The 20,307-nt window shown below is 39.0% G+C and overlaps 2 protein-coding genes across 11 annotated transcripts in view; both read left to right on the forward strand.

The window, feature by feature from the left end:
• bsk (mitogen-activated protein kinase dJNK) overlaps positions 1-10,741 on the forward strand; it is a 140,736-nt gene extending 129,995 nt beyond the window's left edge. For all 10 annotated transcript variants that reach the window (XM_067359119.1, XM_067359123.1, XM_067359125.1 and 7 more), the window contains 3 exons: positions 389-547; positions 699-823; positions 1,128-10,741. In XM_067359119.1, the coding sequence (XP_067215220.1) occupies positions 389-547; positions 699-823; positions 1,128-1,280 (437 nt within the window). In that variant the 3' untranslated portion in view covers positions 1,281-10,741. The remainder of the gene's footprint in view (positions 1-388; positions 548-698; positions 824-1,127) is intronic.
• A 55-nt stretch (positions 10,742-10,796) lies between these two features.
• Positions 10,797-20,207, forward strand: LOC105670173 (sperm flagellar protein 2-like). Its single transcript, XM_067359087.1, has 10 exons — positions 10,797-11,541; positions 11,717-12,601; positions 13,202-14,138; positions 14,455-14,750; positions 14,978-15,742; positions 16,111-16,880; positions 17,334-18,053; positions 18,373-18,643; positions 19,300-19,620; positions 19,897-20,207. The coding sequence occupies exons 1-10, from the start codon at positions 11,275-11,277 to the stop codon at positions 20,170-20,172; spliced, it is 5,508 nt and encodes a 1,835-aa protein (XP_067215188.1). The 5' UTR covers positions 10,797-11,274; the 3' UTR covers positions 20,173-20,207.
• The last annotated feature ends 100 nt before the right edge of the window (positions 20,208-20,307 follow it).

Raw genomic sequence — 20,307 nt, forward strand, 5'->3', positions numbered from 1 at the left:
CTGATCGAGAGTAATCCGATTTGTAAAATAAAATGTTACGAAATAAAATCATACTTCTATTTTTAATTGTCAAGTTGAAATAAAATACATTTTTAGGTTTGGAATATCGTTACGCCATTATTCAATCCATTTTTTATATATATTTTTAAATCGAATAAAATATAAAATTTATTTGATTTTATCAGAATGTACAAAATTGAAAGCTGCATTAGAATTCACAACGATATGCGCGCGTCAGTTTTCATTTATAACGCCCGTGTAGCATCAATTATTACTAACTTTTAATTGTAAAGGGTAATCTGAGATTCACGATATTTACATGAGAATTTGATACTGTAAATAGACTACTCGCTCTCATTAAATTTCACTCGCTGTATTCTGTTTGCAGAGCAACTTGGCACTCCGGCACAGGAGTTCATGCAACGACTGCAGCCGACTGTCAGGAATTACGTAGAGAATAGGCCACGATATCCAGGTTATCCCTTTGAGAGGCTATTCCCGGATGTCTTATTCCCCTCGGACTCCTCGGAACACAATAGATTAAAAGGTGAGTGGGTCACCAAGTCGATGGCCATGTCGCGGATCGATCGCGAAACGCGCGCATTTTGACGCACGGACGACGGAGAGGATCCGCATTCTCGCCGCCGTTGCCTCCCTTTCTTCATTCTTCCTTTCATAATTTTTATTTCCTTTTTTAGCGAGCCAAGCTAGGGATCTATTATCGCGCATGCTCGTGATCGACCCAGAGCGACGCATTTCTGTGGACGAGGCGTTGCTGCACAATTACATAAACGTCTGGTACGACGAGGGGGAAGTTAACGCTGTAAGTAAGCTCGACCGATCGTCTAAATCGGCCGGCTGCTTCTAATCTAATGTTGTCTCTTCTAGGAAGTACTCGACTTTAATCATTAATTCGAAAAGACATCTTTGAATTTAATTCAATATATTCGAATTTTCTCTTTTTTTTTTTACATTTGAAAACATCGTACAAAAGAGGTGTCTTTTATGTGACGTTAAAGGAGAGTCTTATCGTATTTACTTCGCTTCTTGAATGTCTTGAAGACCTGATCGTTAACATTCTCGCTTTTTTTTTTTCTTATTATTTCTAATAGAATTTCAATTTGCAGCCCGCACCAGGTCCATACGACCACAGCGTGGACGAGAGGGAACACACGGTGGACCAGTGGAAGGAACTGATCTACCAGGAGGTGATGGAGTATGAGACAAGCCATAATCCCGCGGCGGTCGCTCAATCGTCAGAGAGCGCTGGGAGCCGGTAGATACCGCGGAGTAAGAGCCCATCCGCAAACCCCCTCTCATTAAGGAAGCATCCGGACAGTCTGACTTACCGCTTATTGTTAGACGTCACCGGGACGTCGTAGCGAGAAAAGGAGGGGAAAACCGGAGAAAGAAATGGGCGGAAGAAGGAAGGCTAAACCGACGTCCACATACCGATCTCCCTCTGACCTCTCCTTTGAGAAGAAGAGAAGAAGCGCGCGCGCGGGAAGAAGAACACGGAGAAAGGGAAAGGGCTTAACTCTGCCGCAGAGGGGGCGAATCAGAGTCTTCGGGCAGCACACCTGATCAAGTAATAAAGCGAGCACCGAGGACGATTTATCAACGATTCCCCCGCTCGATCTTCTCTCTTCCAGCACAATACGAACGATCTGGATGAACACTTCTTCGGGGTATGCTCGCAAACCGCCACTGGACACCCAAAACACCCTCGTCGCTTTCTTTGCGCTTTATTAAAGCTGTGGAAGTCGAGAAAGCTCGCTGAACAATCCCTAGAGGCTTTCGGGGAGACAAAAATCGGTGAGAAATCGCGGAGAAGAGAAATCAACGAGAGGAAGCAACGGAACTGCCTATAATTGACTGTTTCGATAGTCTTTGAAATGGTTACCGCATTGCACATTGTCGTCTCTTCAACCGCTGTCAATAATCTGAGCTGTTGAACGAGCCTCAATTTCTCTTTCCCTCGACTGTTTTTATCGACATGAACTTCCCGGATGCCTCTTTCGGAAACTTTTGAGTCTTTGTATTGCGACACGATATTTCTATTACGATTCCTCATCGCGTTTACATGACTTTCCTTTTGCTACGAGTTACTTCTTGCTCTACGAAATCGAAAAGCGGACGCCGATGTTGCAAATTTTTTTCCCGGCTGTCCCGCAATCTCGAACGATACTTGCTGTGCATTTCATAGCAATAAAGTCGACGCGAAAGAAAGGCGACTTAGAAATATCGTTTCTGTGATACGGTTTTAAGATTTTACCATCGCCGAAAGCTGGACTGAAGGCTGTTTCGTGAACTTTCGGAGAAAGGGCCAGGATGATTAAATAATCGATCGATCGCCTGTTACGGCTCTCGAGAAGAACCGATCGAGCGCATTTATCGTTTGCATGCAAACAACATATACTATATATTTTTCGTACCATTGTTAAACACACACGGGAACACGCAATTTTCAATTGTAACTTTAACGCAACTATTCTACGCTCTTTCGAGATATCGCGGTACAATGATACTGTACGTGAGGAGATAAGGGAAAATTAATCACAGAGCTTATAAGTCGCTCGGTCGTCCCTGTCGCGGGCAGCAGCGAGCGATCGTCAAGGCGAAGGTTAAAGCCTTAGGATTTTGTTTCATTATGTCGCTGAAAGTCGCGAGAGAGACATAAGTTAGGTATATTTGTTAATTTAATTCACGTAGTTCCGTATATAAATACACATGCATGCCGCGCGATGCAATGAAGTGTGTGAAGCGCAAAGTGAATAGACGAAACGATGCGTTACGCGCGACGAGTCTCGAAACCGATCGTATCGTTAAGGAAAGATACGCGATCGACAATGGAATAGGATTTTTGTATATAATAATGATTATTGTGAATTTAGTGCTGAACGAGAATGCCCGCACGATCTCGCGCGATACCGATTCTTTCGTAAGCGTGTACTTTTCGTTCGGTTACTTCGCATCTCCGCTCTGTATGCTTTCGTCTCGGTCGTTGTCAGTGCCAGTAGTTGCGCGATTTATGGTATTTTGTATTTGTAATTTTGTAGGAATTCGTAAGGAATTAGCGAGTGTGTTGATTAATTTTATCGAGTCGACGGAGAGAAAGGGAGAAAGAGAGAGAGAGAGAGAGAGAGAGAGAGAGAGTGTGTGTGTGGAAGAACTAGTGCAATGTCACAACGACCGATCTTTGTGTAATAATAACGTCAGAGCAGTGATTTTTGCAATCCCGCGATTACCGATTATATCCTTAGCTAAGTACGTAGCGACGCTAAACGATGCTACTCTTTTCTCGTGCAATCTTGCGTGCAACGTGTATGTCGCGCAATGAACTCACGGTGCTTTGGTACTTTGCAATCGGCGGAAGAAATCGGGGAAATGGATGCAATAAACGACGGAGTAAAAATACAATCGATCGTGCAGTAGAAAGCGGCAAATTTCGCTTATAGTTCGTTTCGCAAAAAAAAAAGAAAAAAAAAGTGAATTTTCGAGGTTGAATTTTTATTCTTTTTATTAGACGTGTGATTTTCATATTATAGGAAGGTATAAGAAACGGGAGGGGAGGGGGGGACAATTTCGGACGAAGTATCGCGAAATGACTCGTAATAATGAATGAATGAATGAGCTCGTAGTAAACGAGGGTGGACCGGGTCGGAAGAACCGATTATGCTAATGATGACGATTACTATATGAAATAATTGTATTTATTACGCGAATTGATAAGGAGAAACCTACAAATAAATACCGAATCGACGAATGGTGATGAAGAATAATTGTATAATGTAAACGTTAAATTTTTATTTTCCACGACGATAGTTATGTGAATATATTGCTACAGTCCGATCCAAATATAATCAAGCTTTTGTAACACTAATTATAATAAAAAAAAAAGTCTAATGATGATACTACTAATTACACGTAATTGTATCGCACACACACGGTAAAAAATTATAAAATTACGATTTACGAAATAAGCGGTCTCGTTTTTGCGCGTGTACGGAAGCGGAGAGCAGTGCGCCAAAAATCTTTATAAATTCAGCTAGTTGCCGTCGCGCTCTGTAGACTCGCGACAAGATGTTCCTTTCCCTCAATGCATTTCTCTTGCATATCGACACTATGTACATGTCCCATATGCATATGAACGAGCTTCTACATTACGAAACATAAGAAAGAAACGCTAGAACGCCTTTCGCCGCGCTATTTTTTATCTTTCGCGTATAATTCGCATAATTCGTGAGACGTATATTCACAGATTCTTCTATTTTGCAATAATACTTTACTGAAGGTAATGGCAAACGACTAAGATTAAAATGGATGCAACAACATTTTCTCGGCGTTCTAGTGTTAATCCTGTAAAAATAAATTAAAGGTTTATTTTACGAAATTGAGTCTCTAATCTTCAAAATTGAGCTTGTCCGAGAAATTCCAAGCAACAAATTTCAGACATTTTAATGATCTATTGAAAGCAGTTTTTCAGGAAAAGGGGGATCGTCTGTCTAATATCATATATATTTTTAAACAATAACATTTTTTAATCACTGCCGGATTTCGAACATTAGAGACGTAATTTCGTAAAATAAATCCTATTTGTCCTCTTTGATTTTCTTTTTTTTTTTTTTGAGTGGGGGGAATGGGGGAGGGTAATGTAACTTTATTGCGTAGTTAATACACTGTATTTATTCTGTCATGTCACTTCCAGATTCATTGCGCACGTGTCATCCTGAGAAACGAACGCATAACGCATAATGAGATATATTTTACGGCTCACGCCACCACCACACACGTTAAGTCAATTATATTTAATCAGCGGACGATACTTATAGCGGTAAAGAAAAAAGCGTACCCAAATTATACTTTTTGAGTATTACACCTGCACACAGGGTAATTTCTGCGGCTCTTCGTGTGTATTCACAGGGTGACTCTCGTTGAATTAAAACGAAACGAAACAAAAAAAAAAAAAAAAAAAAAGAAACACGAAAGAAAAACACGAGAAAAAAGTTGTAGCTGTTCCACACAAGTGCGGATGAGCGCGGTTGGAGGAGAGAATGAGAGATGAGAGAAAGAGAGCGAGAGATTGCGAAAGAGAGAAAGAGATACAACTATTTTTGCATTTGCAAGCTGCAAATAAAAAAGCCTTTTTCTTCGCACAGTGAGCGCGCTGAAGGAAAGCTCGGTGAACCGTGATTCCTGATGAAATTTCGTCCAGCTCCTTCTGAGCCAGCACAATCTTTTAAATCACTTTCGAGAATCGCTGAATCGCTTGAGACGTTCCTTTTCCCGTCTGCGATACATGAGAGAAAGAGAGAGAGAGAGAGAGAGAGAGAGAGAGAGAGAGAGAAGAATTGAGAATTTTATAATATTTGCTGCGATAATCTCCCCGCGATATTTGTACCTACTGCATGTCAGAATTTCTAAAGATTTTTGGATATACGCCGTAAGAGAGAGAAAGAGAGAGAGAGAGAGAGAGCAAGTGCGAGAGAGGGAGAGAATGAGAGCGAGCGAGAGGGCGAGGTGATAACCATATTTGCCCGGTTTCGGAAACGTTATCACTTTTATCGAAGCGAACTTTAAAGAGAGGGGTGGAGGAGGAAAAAGGGGAGGCGCGGCCCGGATCACACCGGAGGACATTGTCCTCGATGAACACACTGTGTGTGTGTGTACGCGTAGATAATCAGACACACAACATACACGCACACACACACAGTACACACACACACGCGCGCACACACGCATACACATACGTACCGTAGTTGTGGCAGCTCGTACTACGTTCTTCTCGTTTCCATAGTTAAAGCAAGCGTAGTAGCAAGGATAATAAACGGTAGCGAGTAACGATAACGAATAAAGTAACGATAACTTAATAAATAGTAAAGGGATAATAAAAATAAAAAAAAAAGTATAAAAGATATTATTCGCAGTGAATTGTGTAGAAAGAGAGAGAGAGAGAGAGAGGGGGGGGAGGAAGGAGGGTGGTTCCGCCCGGTATATCTCGTAGCACGCCGCGCGACGGCTCCCCGGCACACCTTTGTAAGGTAAATCGATCGACCGCAATCGGTGAAACTTATCTTAACTCACTCTTCTGAATACGTAGAACATGACTGTATACGACAATTGTTATAAAATCGAACGCGCTCGCAGCGCGCAATATCGGCGGCGAGGAGAAAGAAGAGAAATGAGCGCGATTGTCGAGCGAGGACTGTAGAAAATAATGGGTACCTTTCAGTCACGTGCCTTTGACACTTTTTGGAAGAAAATCCACGTTGATTAAAACGCTCGAGGCCGAGAGGCAATAAAAGATAAGAATGAGGGGGGGAAGGAGACGTTATTTTAATAGAGGCGGAACCTCGTCCTTATTCTCGCGGCGACATCGTTAAAGATGCGATAACATAAAGTGGATATAATTTCTTTATTTCAAATTTTGTCCTTCTTTTGTGCCTAACATGCGTGTGACGGGGGAGAGTTCCGTCGCTGTTGAAATAACGTCTTTGAAAATCAGATATCGATAAAATCCAATGAGCAATAAGCAAACTATCGATGCACCATGCGAGGATGAGGAAGCGGATATTAGCATTTAACATCCCACATGTAAATGTTCTACTCTCAATAGTTACTAAATATAATTAATGAGTTGTGACTTCTTTTTTTCACTTATTTTATGCGATTCAGTTTTATTGCTTTAAATCCTTTATTGAATTTTTCACTAGAACACGAACGATCCTTGTTCCGCTTTTGTCTCCCTTGAATCTTCGGACTTGGAAAATTTTTCACTTTTATTCTCCTTCTTATTTTTTCTTATTAATTATTTGATTTTTTAACCAGCTCATAATTGTTCCTCCATCAGGTGCGACTTTATTCCCGATTCTTATCTCACTTCTCGCGTCTTGGCCTCGCTCGTTCGACGCTTTTACGTTACTCGAGAGTATCTAAAGCCGTATTGCGCGTTCGCGGACAAGATCGAGTTCTCGACTCGCGGTGATCCCGGCGACAATCTAACAGCCGCCAATCGCTTCCGAAACCAGGGGAAATCGACCCTACGTTATTATACATATACATAAAATCTAGAATATAAAAAGAAGGCAGAGGGAAGAAATCGTGAAAAACATCGTGATTAAAATACCGTAAGAACGACGATGAGCATACAATTAATGAATAACTGATAAATCGATTAAAAACGAACAGAAAGAATAATGTAATCCTTTTTCCGTAGCGCGATACACGAGAGACGAATAACGTGTAACAAAAATGGATTATTTTGAACGACAATGAGTCGAGCGGAGCAGGGCAGAGAAAGAGTGGATGGGAGGGAGCGGAAGAGGGAGAGGGATTTAATCAAGAAGAACAAAATAATAATGTCCATGTTGCTAAACTTAGCAGTGAGGTAGATATCGCGCATAGGCGACGTCTTAGTTTAAAAAAAAGTTAGTCCTTAGTACAGTGAGAGAGTGAGAAAGCAAGGGAGCGAAAGAGAAAGAGAGAAAGCGGGAGAGAATGAGAAAGAGAGAAAGAAGTACATACAAATACACACACACACACACACACACACGGAAACAGAGAGACACAGCGTAGCGTCTACATTGACACTTAGGCTAGAATCTCTAAATCGTTATCGAGCCCGTTCCTTCGTACATAGAACGTAGCTTCGGAAACGCCGTGAGGATAGGATTTCGTGGCGCTTCCGGTGACATCGAGAAAGAAGAAGCGCTCTTCTTGCGATCCTTTTACTTCGCGGGGACAAGAGCGTGGAGTGCAGGGATCGAAATCATCTGTGCGACTTTAATCGGGTCCGATTTTTCATCGCCGTAAAGTCTGTCGCGGAATTTCCAAGCAATTCGCAGCGAGTGTTCTCTGCGTTGAAACTTTCGGCCATCGATTCTCGATAGTCGCGGGTGAATGTCAGAATTTCCGATTTTCAGACTCTGACAGTGAAGTCGATCGAGCATGAGTCGATTTCGATCCACGGAGAGATGCCTGCCGATCGATGGTACTCCCGGCAAGTTTTTCCAATCACTTCCCTTTTCCCGCCTGCCGACGCGGGGGGGAGGACCAATCGCCAGAGCAATAATGCACTTCGCGCTCTTGCGATCTGCGCGTGACTCTTGTCTGAGTCCCTTTCTCGGCCCTGTCCTCGTCGAAGTTCCGGCGTCGGAGAATGCCGACGCTAGAACTCGTTTCCTCGCTAACGATCTTCTATCGTGGACGTCAGCGATCCGGCAGTCGCGAACTCGTTTCTGTAGACGGAAGACTTCGTCGGGCTCGATGTACTCTCGGGAGTTTTATATTCTCCGTAAATGTTCGTTCAAATATTCTAATCTCCGACTGAGATTTATAGGAGAGAGTCCCGTACGACGCGACTGATCGAAAGTGATTGTCGCTGGCGGCTGATGTGATTATTTTACGTTTTGGGAGTCACGCGAACGGTATCTAAGACCAGAATCGTATTCTTCCAGAATGATTCTAGATAGCACGACCTCTCAGTAAGGATAAAAATCGAGAATAGGTCCCAATAGATGTCCTACCGGAGAACTTTACTCCTCGACAGCGACTCGTAGTGAAACTCTCAAAGACATACCTGGCTTTATACTGAAAGACATACGAGGGAATAAAATGATAAAGGCAAAGTGAGTCTTTTTTCTAGAGACAAGATACACCCAAAACACACACACACACAAACACACAGTAGTCACGTGAAACGTAAACTTAAATTATTATAAATACTAATACTAATTAATATTATTGAATATATACCTCTTCTGTACATACAATTAAGCAACAACAATAATAATAAATAATAATTGATGATCGTGAACGATGGACGAAAGGCAGAACGGGGCAAACACAATAATTGCGCATTGTTTTTAGCAAAAAAAGAAAAAAAGAAGAAAATAAACGGTGGTGATCGATTATTAAGTTGTGAATATTAATAAGAAGTACGATTGTAATTGTAATTATATACTTATAATTGCGGCGATACAATGATGTAATTGTATGGATCCACACTCACACACACCACACGGTATAAATATTATAAATACATTATAATAACGACGACGACGATGGTGGAGAGACAATGGTGATTTTTATTATAATTGCTAATTATTATTATTAATATTATTATATTAATTATTATTATTACCATCACATTATATATTGCCATCATTGCTATTATGGTTGTATTATATTGTACTGAGGAATATATACTGATACAAGAATGGGACGAGTCCAATTAGACGTGAGCGAGTGCAACAATATCGAGTAAACGATTTAAACGAGGAGTAAATCCAAGGCGCGTCGTGTCATTTGTACTTAGTTGTACCAACCTAGATACGGGTCGAGTCTCTACAGGCGTGTCTCTCGTCGGAGACTCCATCGTGTTATTTTCTATCCATTTCCATCAGCATCGTCGAAGCATTGCGCGATAACGAAGGGCGTTCTTTTTCTTTCCGCGCTTCGAGAGGGGAAGCTTCGTTATTCGGCTCGTACGAAAATTTTTGCACGCGCGTGGACAAGGAAAATTACGGACGTGTGACGATCGGGAACCCTCGATATCGATACGCAACGCTTTCTTTCGCGAGGTGAAGAATAAAATACGTAAATAAGTATATCTAATATTACATCGCCAAAAGTTTTTTAATTCAGACAAGAATTAACGTTACCGATACGCTTTACGATAGTATCGGACAGTAGGGACACTCGTTCTGATTACCGATCGTTTGACTGCGTTTGAGTATCGATAATTTGGAGTGTCCTTGATGACGATGTGTCGGGACGCAAGTTTTTTCGTTGGCGAGAATCATCGTCGCACGTCGTTAGCTCTTAGCCTTTTGCGAATACACCAATGTGTCAAGTCGTGTCACGTCGACCGATAGCTCTCTTGTTTCCACTTTGAATTTTTCTAGGGATACACAACACATATACACAAAGCTCACTGGAAGCGATTTTGCGAAAAATGAATGAGTCGAAAATCGATAAAATATTATTTTAGGGATAAGTTATTCCAAATTATTAAGCTCCGAAATTAGAATCTCTTGCTTTATAAACAATTTTTTTATTTTCTTTATTTTTATCTATCTTTTTACGAACAATTATAATTATAAATTTTTATTACTGGAAAATTATGATAGTTTAAAAAGAAAATTAAGAATGTGTATTATTGATTATCATTGATTCTGTTTAATCTTTCAAGTGGTACCAATATTTAAAAAATAAAAAAAGAGTTTTAACTTTTTTTTAATTAAATACTAATTCTTTTCGATTCGTCCATCTTTCGCAAGGAAGAAAACGCAAGGAAGAACAGAGCGCGTGTACTTTTTTCGTCCTGCAAAAGATAAGATACAATACTACGCGAGAGCGAGCCTTTCGTGCGTACTTGATCCACGAGAATCTCAGTTCGAGATCTCACGTTTCTCTCGATTCGCAAGAGGAATCGATCCGTACATTATTTCTTGGCGAGCCGAACCAATGCTCAATGCGACGCTGCTATTGGTCTGAAATCGATAATAAAGGAAAGCTGATGAACCACGATTTTCTTTACCCGTCTGTACCTATAGGCCTGTAACGTGTATATGCAGCGGAGTATAAGGAAATAATAAAAAAAAAAGAAGCAACAACAAACAAGGATACACACTTTTTATATGCATGATTTATAAGTTTTAATTTTTAATATTAAAGGAGATATATACCACATGTTGTATGTGAATGAACTATTGGTTATTTAAATTGATGTTTTAAAATATCACATCTGGGCTTCTTATTTGTCTGCAACTATTTCCCCACCTTTGCAGCACATTTCTTACGATAATACATATTCTTTAAATCTGTTATCAATTAAAGTATACTTTCGGATAAGCTTTAATTATACGAGAAACACGGGAAAGTAATATTGATTCGAAAAGCGGACACTCATTAAATAATTGTAGTAAATTCGCAATTAAAATCAAGCGCAGAGTACATATTCCCTAAAATAAAATCTCTTAAAGTATATAAAAGCTCCTGTTAAGAAAGAGCCAACTGCATGATATTAATTCTCGTAATGAAACAAAAACTCAGAATACGAAAAATGCTGAAATATGTAAGTAACTATTATTACATTATTGTTCTTCGATCTTTATGAAAAATTAGCCAATCGATTTTAGAGCGTATAATTGCTAATTTCGCACGATCGCAGTTGTCAAATCGCAATGTCCCGACCACGTTGCAAAAGTCGGAAACGTATGTTCTGCGACTCGTGGACCTGAAACATCCAAAAATTGCGCAAAGCTGTTCGCAATGGCACATGTGCTGAAGGCATGGTTGTGCACGAGACTGGGCGTAATGATGGACCTCACGCCGAAAATGTTCGCTCACTATACCAAAGATGGCACCTTGCTGGCTCAGATTCTGTACAGTTACGATATAATTAGCAACAATCAATTGAGCACCATTCTTCGTACGCACGACCCTGCGTTGTCGAGAGTGAATCTGAAGACTCTACGAATCTGGCTGAAGCTCATCAATGTCACATTGAGCGACGAATGCATTGAAGAGATCTCTAAAGTAGTGTAAAAAGTAGCGTGAAACTAGATTGATTAAGAGAATTAAAAGAAATTAAGAAGATGCTATTCTTTTAGCCAACTTTATGCTACTGAAAATGTTATTAATATTAAATAAAGATAATAATTTTTTTAAACATCGCTTGCATAAATGAATGTTTACACGAATGGTATTTTAGGGCAAAGGTTCAGCGGCTCTTCAGCTCTTCTACAAAGTCTATTTGAGCTTAGAAGGGAAAGATCGATTGCACTTCATTGCCCGGCAGAAAGAGCAGAAAGAGAAGTTTATGCACACGTCCAGCAGATTCCAAGTCTCCAGAGTATCGGACAGCCCTCCACCCTATCAATTACCCGAGCATTTTCTTTCGCAGCCGTTAATCGAAGCGGCCGACACCATTCTCTGGCATAGGAATAAATTTTTCACGATCACGGAAGCCTGCAGACGAGAGCGAAAGCGGTTGAAAGCTCTCGCGGATTATCCTGTGGTCGAACCGATCGAACACCTCGTACCGGAAGAGCCACCGGACGAGAGGAAGGAGGAGAGTGAGAGATTAGATAAATTCGATCGCAAACATCCGGCTCGCGAAACGAAGAAAAAATACCAGATAGTCGAGTGTTGTCCCGGCAAGCGATCTCTGAACGTGTCCTGCGCCGAGGATCCCGTGGCTGCCGCGGAATACGTTGACCTACTGAAGAAGCGGAGTGGAAGAGCGGTTAAATCTCGTGAACCGAAATTGAAGACGCAAACGGCGATGATGACGGAGTCTTGGGAGCGATTGTTGAGGAAACAAGATAGATACTTCGACGAAGTTCTCGGCGAACGAGTGTTGGATCAGTCGCGCTATGAGAAGCAGATAATGGGAAAGCTGTGCGAGGTGTGGGATTTGAGAAACAGAATCGTGGAGAATCGCAGGATTGCCGATGCGATGCTACTCGAAGCTAAAGAGCACGAGCAGCGACTAAAAGAAGAACGTCAACGAGAAATAATGAAGGAAGAGATGCAAGATGTAGAAATGGAGGTCTGCAGAATGAGCGAACTTCGTCAAAGGATTTGCGAGGAGAAGGTGAGTAAATAAACCATCAACAATGAATGAAACTCTGCGTTTAATGAGAAAAAGTGAAAGAAAAATAGACAGAAAATAGTTGCTAAATATAATAATAAGAAGGAATATAAATTAAATAAAAACAAGGACAAATAAAATAAAAGATATAAAAAGAAGCAAAAAGGAAAAAAAATAGTGCAAAAATACAGTGTTACATTATACAGAATGAATCTGTGCATCTGCTTTATTTATTTTGTAATGATTTGCGCAAAAAATGCAAAAATTGATATATTTTGTTTTCATGGAAAATAGATAATTGCGAAAAATTCAATTGTGCAATTTTATTTTTTTTTTGGCTCGGCATTTTTCGCATAAATCAGTCCGTTACAAAATAAGCGAAAATTTTTCTTGGCTCACTCTATATACGAAAATTAAACATTGAATTAAAGTTAAAATATTATTTAAATTAAAGTTAAAATACTATTTGCATATTATTGATTTAAGGGACGCAGAAATCAGAAAGATTGATATGCTAATGACTTTAATTAATTAACAATAACAAATACCGAAAGTAATTACTATATAAAATGTGCAAATGTAAAACATTTAATCGATTTAAAGGCGCGCAGAATGAGAGAGGAACATCGAGGAATCTGTTCGGAGGTCGTGCGAGATCTCGTGGATATCGCAGTGAAAATCGCTGAATATGGTCAGACAAAGGATATTCCACATTCGTGGGATAAATGGAAAGCATTGTTCCTGAAAAATCAATCGATATGCGAGTTTGTAGAACACGTTGATGAAATCGAAGACGTGGAAGATGCGCAAAAAAATAAAGTGACAATCACGAAGAAAGTAAAAATTGAAAATAGAAAAGAATTAAACAAAGCAGAAATAGAAAACGAGAAAAAAATACATTTTGAGAAAGAATTAAAAACTGAAAATAAGCAAAGACTGATTCAGCTCGAAATGGAACGTCGTTCAGCTGTGGCTGACACAGACTTCGAGAGCTATCGCGATCTAGCGCCGCCTTGGGACGAGTTCGCGCCGGAAAGGAAAGAGGAAGCCGAAGAAGTTTGCAGACTGGGTCGCATTGTGCTCGGTTATGTGGTTCATCGCTTGCTGGAGATCCTGTATCCTTATCCGACCGGGACGGTGGATTGTCCTGTGCCGAGAGTCAAGGTTGCGGCTGTTATCTCGGGCATAACAAATCGAATCTTGCACGAGCAGCTGCGAGAGTTGTTGAAGAGCAGCGGGATTTGTTTGCTGAGGATGGAAGATGCGATCAATCATTGTCTGGAGAGGTACAAGCGGGAGATGGCCGACGTGGAGTACATCGACTTGAACATCGTCCCGGCGACGGCGGAAGACATCAAGAGATTGGAGACTAAGAGCAAGATAGACGACTCGAGAGACCGAAGTCACCCGAAGAAGATTGAAAGAACGACGAAGATAGCGGCGTCTCAGCAGAGCGCGGCTGAGGAGAAGCAAACGCAGACACCAAGGCAGATCCCCTACGACGACATGCATCCGATTTTGAGCGATTCCGCGTACATAGGTAGAGAAAATTGCTCGAAGCCATAATGGATAAAGTAATCATGGTAGTTTCATCGTTAGATTGATTTTCCATTTGCGACTTGCAGCACTAACGACGTCGATTTTATGACAGATAACGCGTACAAGTAAAATTTGTCGGGACTTTTTCTAATATCTTGCACTAATGTCTGATTGACGTACACGATTTAACGTTTCAGACATGTAATGGACATATAATGGACATCGGTCATTAGAAAAATAATAATAGCTAAAAGTATATTTATTATCGTTCATCGAAACGAAGGTTGTATGATAATACTGTCATCCGCGATGTCTAGGCAAATGGACTTACGAGTTTCTCACGCTGGGTCAGCCAATATCCAACGAGCTAAATACAAAAATATTGATCGAATATTTAAAAGGGATTGGAAACGTTGAAGGTTGGGCATTAATAAATTACCCCAACACATACGAACAGATGGCAATGTTGGAGAAAGCGTTGACCGGACGCAAAGTGCCTTTTGATCACAAGGTTATCAATTTTGCGGATGCCAATATCGAGGACATCAATCCTCCGTCATCCAGGATCGTGTTCGAAGAAGATGAAATTGACACATTCGCAATCTGCAGGCGCGTATTATAATTTATAAATAATACTAAATTTTTCCCATGAAATATTTATTATTCATAGCATGTGCTTGCATTTATTTCTTATTAGTAAATATTTACACTGAATTTACTTTGGAATTCATTCAATATTATTCTGCATTATTCAGTTTTTAACGTCTATTTAATCTAATTATTTATTAATTATTGCATAATATCGATTTCCAGTTAATAAATGATGTTTTTAATAGGCAGTCTAGATTATTGCCAAATCCAATCGCCAAAGCGAAAGATCATCCTGGTCCCTCGACAACATTCATAACAAAGTATATTAAAGTAATGCCGAAACCAAAGATTTTGGACGATCAAGATCAATCTTGTATTCCGTTATCGAATGATGCTACTTCGATCGACGAATACTACGCTAATCAAAGTATCGCATATGGATTTTTCTACAGTATCCTCGATCCTCCTACCTTGAAAGAGTTAGCCGAAACCATCACCAGTCAATTCTCCGATAAAAAATTATCCTTCGAGAGGACGTATCGAGATGAACAAAAAACTCTCATTAATTCGAAAGCAGCCATTGTTAAACGCTTAATTCCAAAATCTGAATGGGAAAGCTCAAAACGCGGAGAGAAGAAAGATGTCGAATTGGAAGAAGAAAATTTACAACCGGAAGTTCAAACGCAGCCAATAAACGGTCATGTTAGACCTGGAGAAGACGGTTGGCAGTGGATAGATTTCCCTCAGTCTCCAGTTTTACTGGAAACCTTGGCTACTCTTTGGAAGAACATTGAAGAGGCTTACATAGAGAACGTGAAGGAGATGCTTTCTTTAAAGAGAATGCACACTTCGGCTATTGTGTCTTATAAAAATTTGATCTTAAGCATTTTACTGAAGTTTATCAATCGACCCGACAACCGGCAGGTTTTGTTGCAAGATTTTCAACGCGCCTTTAACGAGGTCGATGAGGACCTCAGAGAAGACGTCGACATGAAGTGCGAGCTGCACTGCCGTGTAAGTACAGTAATAAAGTAAAAAAAAAATAGTGTATAATTGTAGCAAAGTGTATAATAACAATGTAAAAATAATATATTGCTATAAAAATAAATGATAATAATACAGCTCGCCCACATGCGTCTAATTGCGCTGCGGCTACAATAGAATTTGCAGAAAAAAAATACAAGCAAGAATAGCAACACGCTGATATCAGTTTCAATTTTTAAATAAAATCAATAAGTCAGCTGTTTAAAATTTTTTTTATTAAACATTTAAATTAATTTCCACGTAAATTTAGTTTCTTAAAAAATGTTGCAACAACAGCTATAGAAGAATAATTGTGCTATCTGCTTTTGTTTTCAAGCATTCCAAAATTTCTATATTAGGTCGACGATTTCCGAACGGAATTGTGGGAATTGTGTGATGTGCGGCGACGCGAAGCTGAAGACGAGAGAAGACGAACCCTGCGGAATCAGTACATCCTGATGGAAGCTGTGATCCTCGTCAACGTGTACATCGGTATCCTGCAAACGGAAATCGACAGATTTGTCGACACTGTACAGCTTCTTGAAGATTACTATACCTCGATGTCACAGAAGCCATTACAGGAATTGCGATTCTCCAAGATCGTTCTTAATTACGTCGATTTTGACGGTATTCTTTGGGAAACCTTATCGGTCAAAGATGAAGAAAAGCGTACGGCGTCAGAGGCGAAAGCCGATTCGGTCAAAGCTTCCGTTCGAATTGTGAATATGAATCACTTCAAGGACGAAATAGAGCATCTGATGATCGACGTGTCGAAGGACTTCGATCCTGATCAAAACGCTGTGTATAACGTTATCAAAGATAATATTCGACAAGTGCGAGATCAAGTGGACTCAATCTCGTCCATGGCGCTGGAGAAGCTGAAGAAGAAAGAAAAACCCGCGGTTCCAAAAGCTAAAGGCAAAGACACTGGAAACGTCTCGCCTAACTCGACGAAATTGACGAGAAGTCACGATCTCGTCGATGAATGGCGATACGCCGTCTTGTTTGAGATCGATCGTATTCATCAAAGATTAAATGTGTTGAACGCAGCTGCTCAATCAGACGTGACTTTTCTCCTGAATTTTATGAGACAGACCTTCCACCGTATTTATCATAACATCGTCGAAAGGTTGGTGCCAGTTGTAAATATTTATTATATTAATGTTCTATTTAATGAGTTTATCAGATTGCAATAAATTTGTTTTATGGAAATATTCAATATAAATATCATATGTAAATATGCATAAATTGTTTGTTGGAGTCAGTAATTCGATCACATAAATTTGGAAAATTACAAATTGCAGAATAATTTAATTTACCTTTTTTAAATATTTAAAATGAGAAACATAATTATCGCAATTAATCTTCTTAAGAGGATAATGTCATTATTTGAATTTAAAAATATTAAATATTATTACATTACTGTTTCACATCGAATGTCTTCGAAAACAGAATTATTACATTTATTTTGCAAATTTATAAACTTATTAAATAAAACAATTAACGTTAATTAATAGTTTGCAAATAAATACAACTTATAAATCAAATGCGCAATATACAATATATACATTTAATATTTAAGATACAAACGCGAGATCGAAAGCATCAACGAAATGGCGAATATCTTCTGCTTCGCTATTGAAGAAGAGAAACGAATTCAGCAGGAATTATTATTTGACGATGATCAATTCGTTGTAAGATCAAGTGTCTTAATGTTTGCCAAAGATCCTAAGGGATTCGTTGCTCCAATTAAAGAGGTCCCTTCACCTTTGCGATTCCGAATTGTTCAACTCGGTCGACTGATAGATATTTTTCAACGAATCGCTCCAAGCGGAATTCTGAGCAAACGCGCCCTAGTTTATGTTCTTCAGGATCTGGTGTCCTGCGGCGAAGAGGACTGTTATCCGCCTTATGTGCCGTGCGCTTGGCGACAATTGCGACCTCCGGATATCGACAAACTGATCCAACGATTATTTGGTCCCGCTGAATATATCGAGTGGCGAGAATTTATTCTGTACGCGATGGATCTGCCAATACCGTCGCATCAGGATATCCTGAAGATGCGAACAGCCTTCAGGAAGCAAGATCCTGAACTGAAAGAGGTGATCACGAGCGATCGATTTCACTCGATGCTATTATGGTTTCTCGAAATTTCCGCTCACAAGGATTCCCTGAATGAAGAACTTGATTATGGCAACTGCGATAAGATAGCGGATATAATGTTACGCGAGGAAACACGATTAGGCCAGATTGTTTCGAACTTCAAGAACGATTTCATAGAAACAGACGAAAATAACATTAGGTATTTACATTCAAAGTATTTATGGAGAGCAATTTAGCAAAATAAAGAGATTTACTGACTGGAGAATTAATTAAAAATAAAATGAAAAGCAAAGCATAAGACAAAAAAAACATTTTCTATTAAAAATTTTGATTTAGATTATCAAATTGATTTTAATCTTTCGTCCGAATAATTTTTTATTCAATAATCTCTTCTGATTGCTTTTTCCACTCTGTTTAGTTTTTTCAATTAATTGCTAGATAATTGTTTTTTTATATACGAATAAAAATTTTCAAATTTTTTCGACCAATTTGTTTTTACAAATCGTTAATTCTAACAGCGCGATGTTGAGGCTGATGCTAGCCAAGGAGCTTCTCCGCCGAATGTATCTGGTAAATCAAAATACGGTTCACTATACCGCCATGTTACTGAGCTTCTGTAAAGACGAAGATCCCCGAGAAGGTCTGGGAAAAGCATTTAGTCTCGCTATGGGTGGCAGAGTTTGTACTGATACAGTAAAAGGGGAGAGATATGCCAAAGAGCTCTTTGAAAAGCGTCGTGCTAGCAAGTTAAAATTAAGCCCGGATTATCCGCGAGAGGAAGCCGAGGAGGTAATTCGAAACGATCCTACTTAAGGATTTCAACTAATGCTGATTTATGCGATTATGCTTGTGCGTTTACGATAATATAAGCGAAGAATTAAACAACTATAATAATATACGCGATGTATTTTAATTTTAATATACGCATTGCAAGTACACAAGCATTTAGAATGTATCAAAAAATGTAACAAAATTTTCAGTGTTTTAGCTGGCGTATTTGTTCATTCGTAATTGACTGCTTTTAAAAATGCTTTTAATAAGCATTTCAGTTCAATTTTCTATTTTATATTATTAAAACTGAAGAGAGTGCGTATTATCAGACGAGTTTATAAGCTTGTACATTTTAAGATCATAAGAAAACCGAGAAAACAGCCGAATTATGTGACAAACTATACACCCAGTAAACACAAGCTAACAGTAACATAACGTCAATGCTATAATTTCCCACTCAACAATGTAACTGCATATAACATGCCTTGTACGTAACAATTATATTGTTCAGTGGGAAATTATAACATTAATGTTACGTTGCTGTTACTTTGTGTTCACTGAATATTTATGTATTATAAATATGTAATAAAGACAGTGTAATTTAAATCTTTTGATAAAAAAATAGTTAATATTAATTTTTATTATTTTGAAATAACGATATATTTTTTTTTCAGGTAGCGCACGAAATGATAAGCTACGTAATGAATAAAACAATAAAGGCCATTGTCATGCTCGAGAAAGAAGCTCGTGATATGACTTCAAAACGTCGAGTCGTAATTCAACAGCTGGACGAATATCACGAGATAAATTCGACCGAACTCTTGCCACCGGAAGTAATAAGAGAGGACCTAGTTATAGAAGATTCGTCGGTAATCAATGATGAGCGCGAATATCATTCGGGTTCATCACTGAAATTGGTATCAATTCTGTCCAAAAGTGATGAAAAAATTCAACCAGATAAAACGGTCTTTTGGCTACCACGGGATGTTTGCTTGGTAAATTTATTTATTTGTCATTCTCTCGACTAATATTTTTTTTATTAAAAAAAGTTAAATTTCAGTTAGAAACAAATGGATTTGAATATTAGTTTGAATTTCGAAGCAATTTTAGGAAAATAAATTGTAATCACAAACTTAAAATAGAATTTTAATTGGAAAAATGAATGTAATGTCGCATTGACAATATATCAATGCATTGATTTTTTAGAATTTATTAGTAATAAACGATTTCTATATTTAAAAGTGACGTCTGATACAAACAATTTTTTTCAGACGGTTTTGTCTACGTGTTTACCGTGGCTCGCGTCGCAAGCAAATCTTTTTGAAACTTCTATGAGCCTTTGCGAAGGAATAGCACACGTGTACAACGACTTAAAAGATGAGGAATTGAATGACAAGGAAGATCTTGTTTTAGCACACCGTCTGATAAACCATAGTTTTATACGTGAATTACTCTGCGCTTCTAATAAGTTTGTTTCTAAAAATATGTCAAGTTTACTTCACGACATTTTTAAAGATCGAGAGAGCGGTGATGTAATTGACAATTAAAGTTTGCATTAAAAGTATAAGAAATAAAATATGAAAAATAAATCTGTGAAAATTAAACACCTATGCATATACATATTTTAATATAATTTTGTTTGAATTACAGCTCACCTAAAGCGGGTTTACAGTTGCAACGCA

The sequence above is a fragment of the Linepithema humile genome, chromosome 7, assembly GCF_040581485.1.
Source record: "Linepithema humile isolate Giens D197 chromosome 7, Lhum_UNIL_v1.0, whole genome shotgun sequence".
Lineage (NCBI taxonomy): Eukaryota > Metazoa > Arthropoda > Insecta > Hymenoptera > Formicidae > Linepithema > Linepithema humile.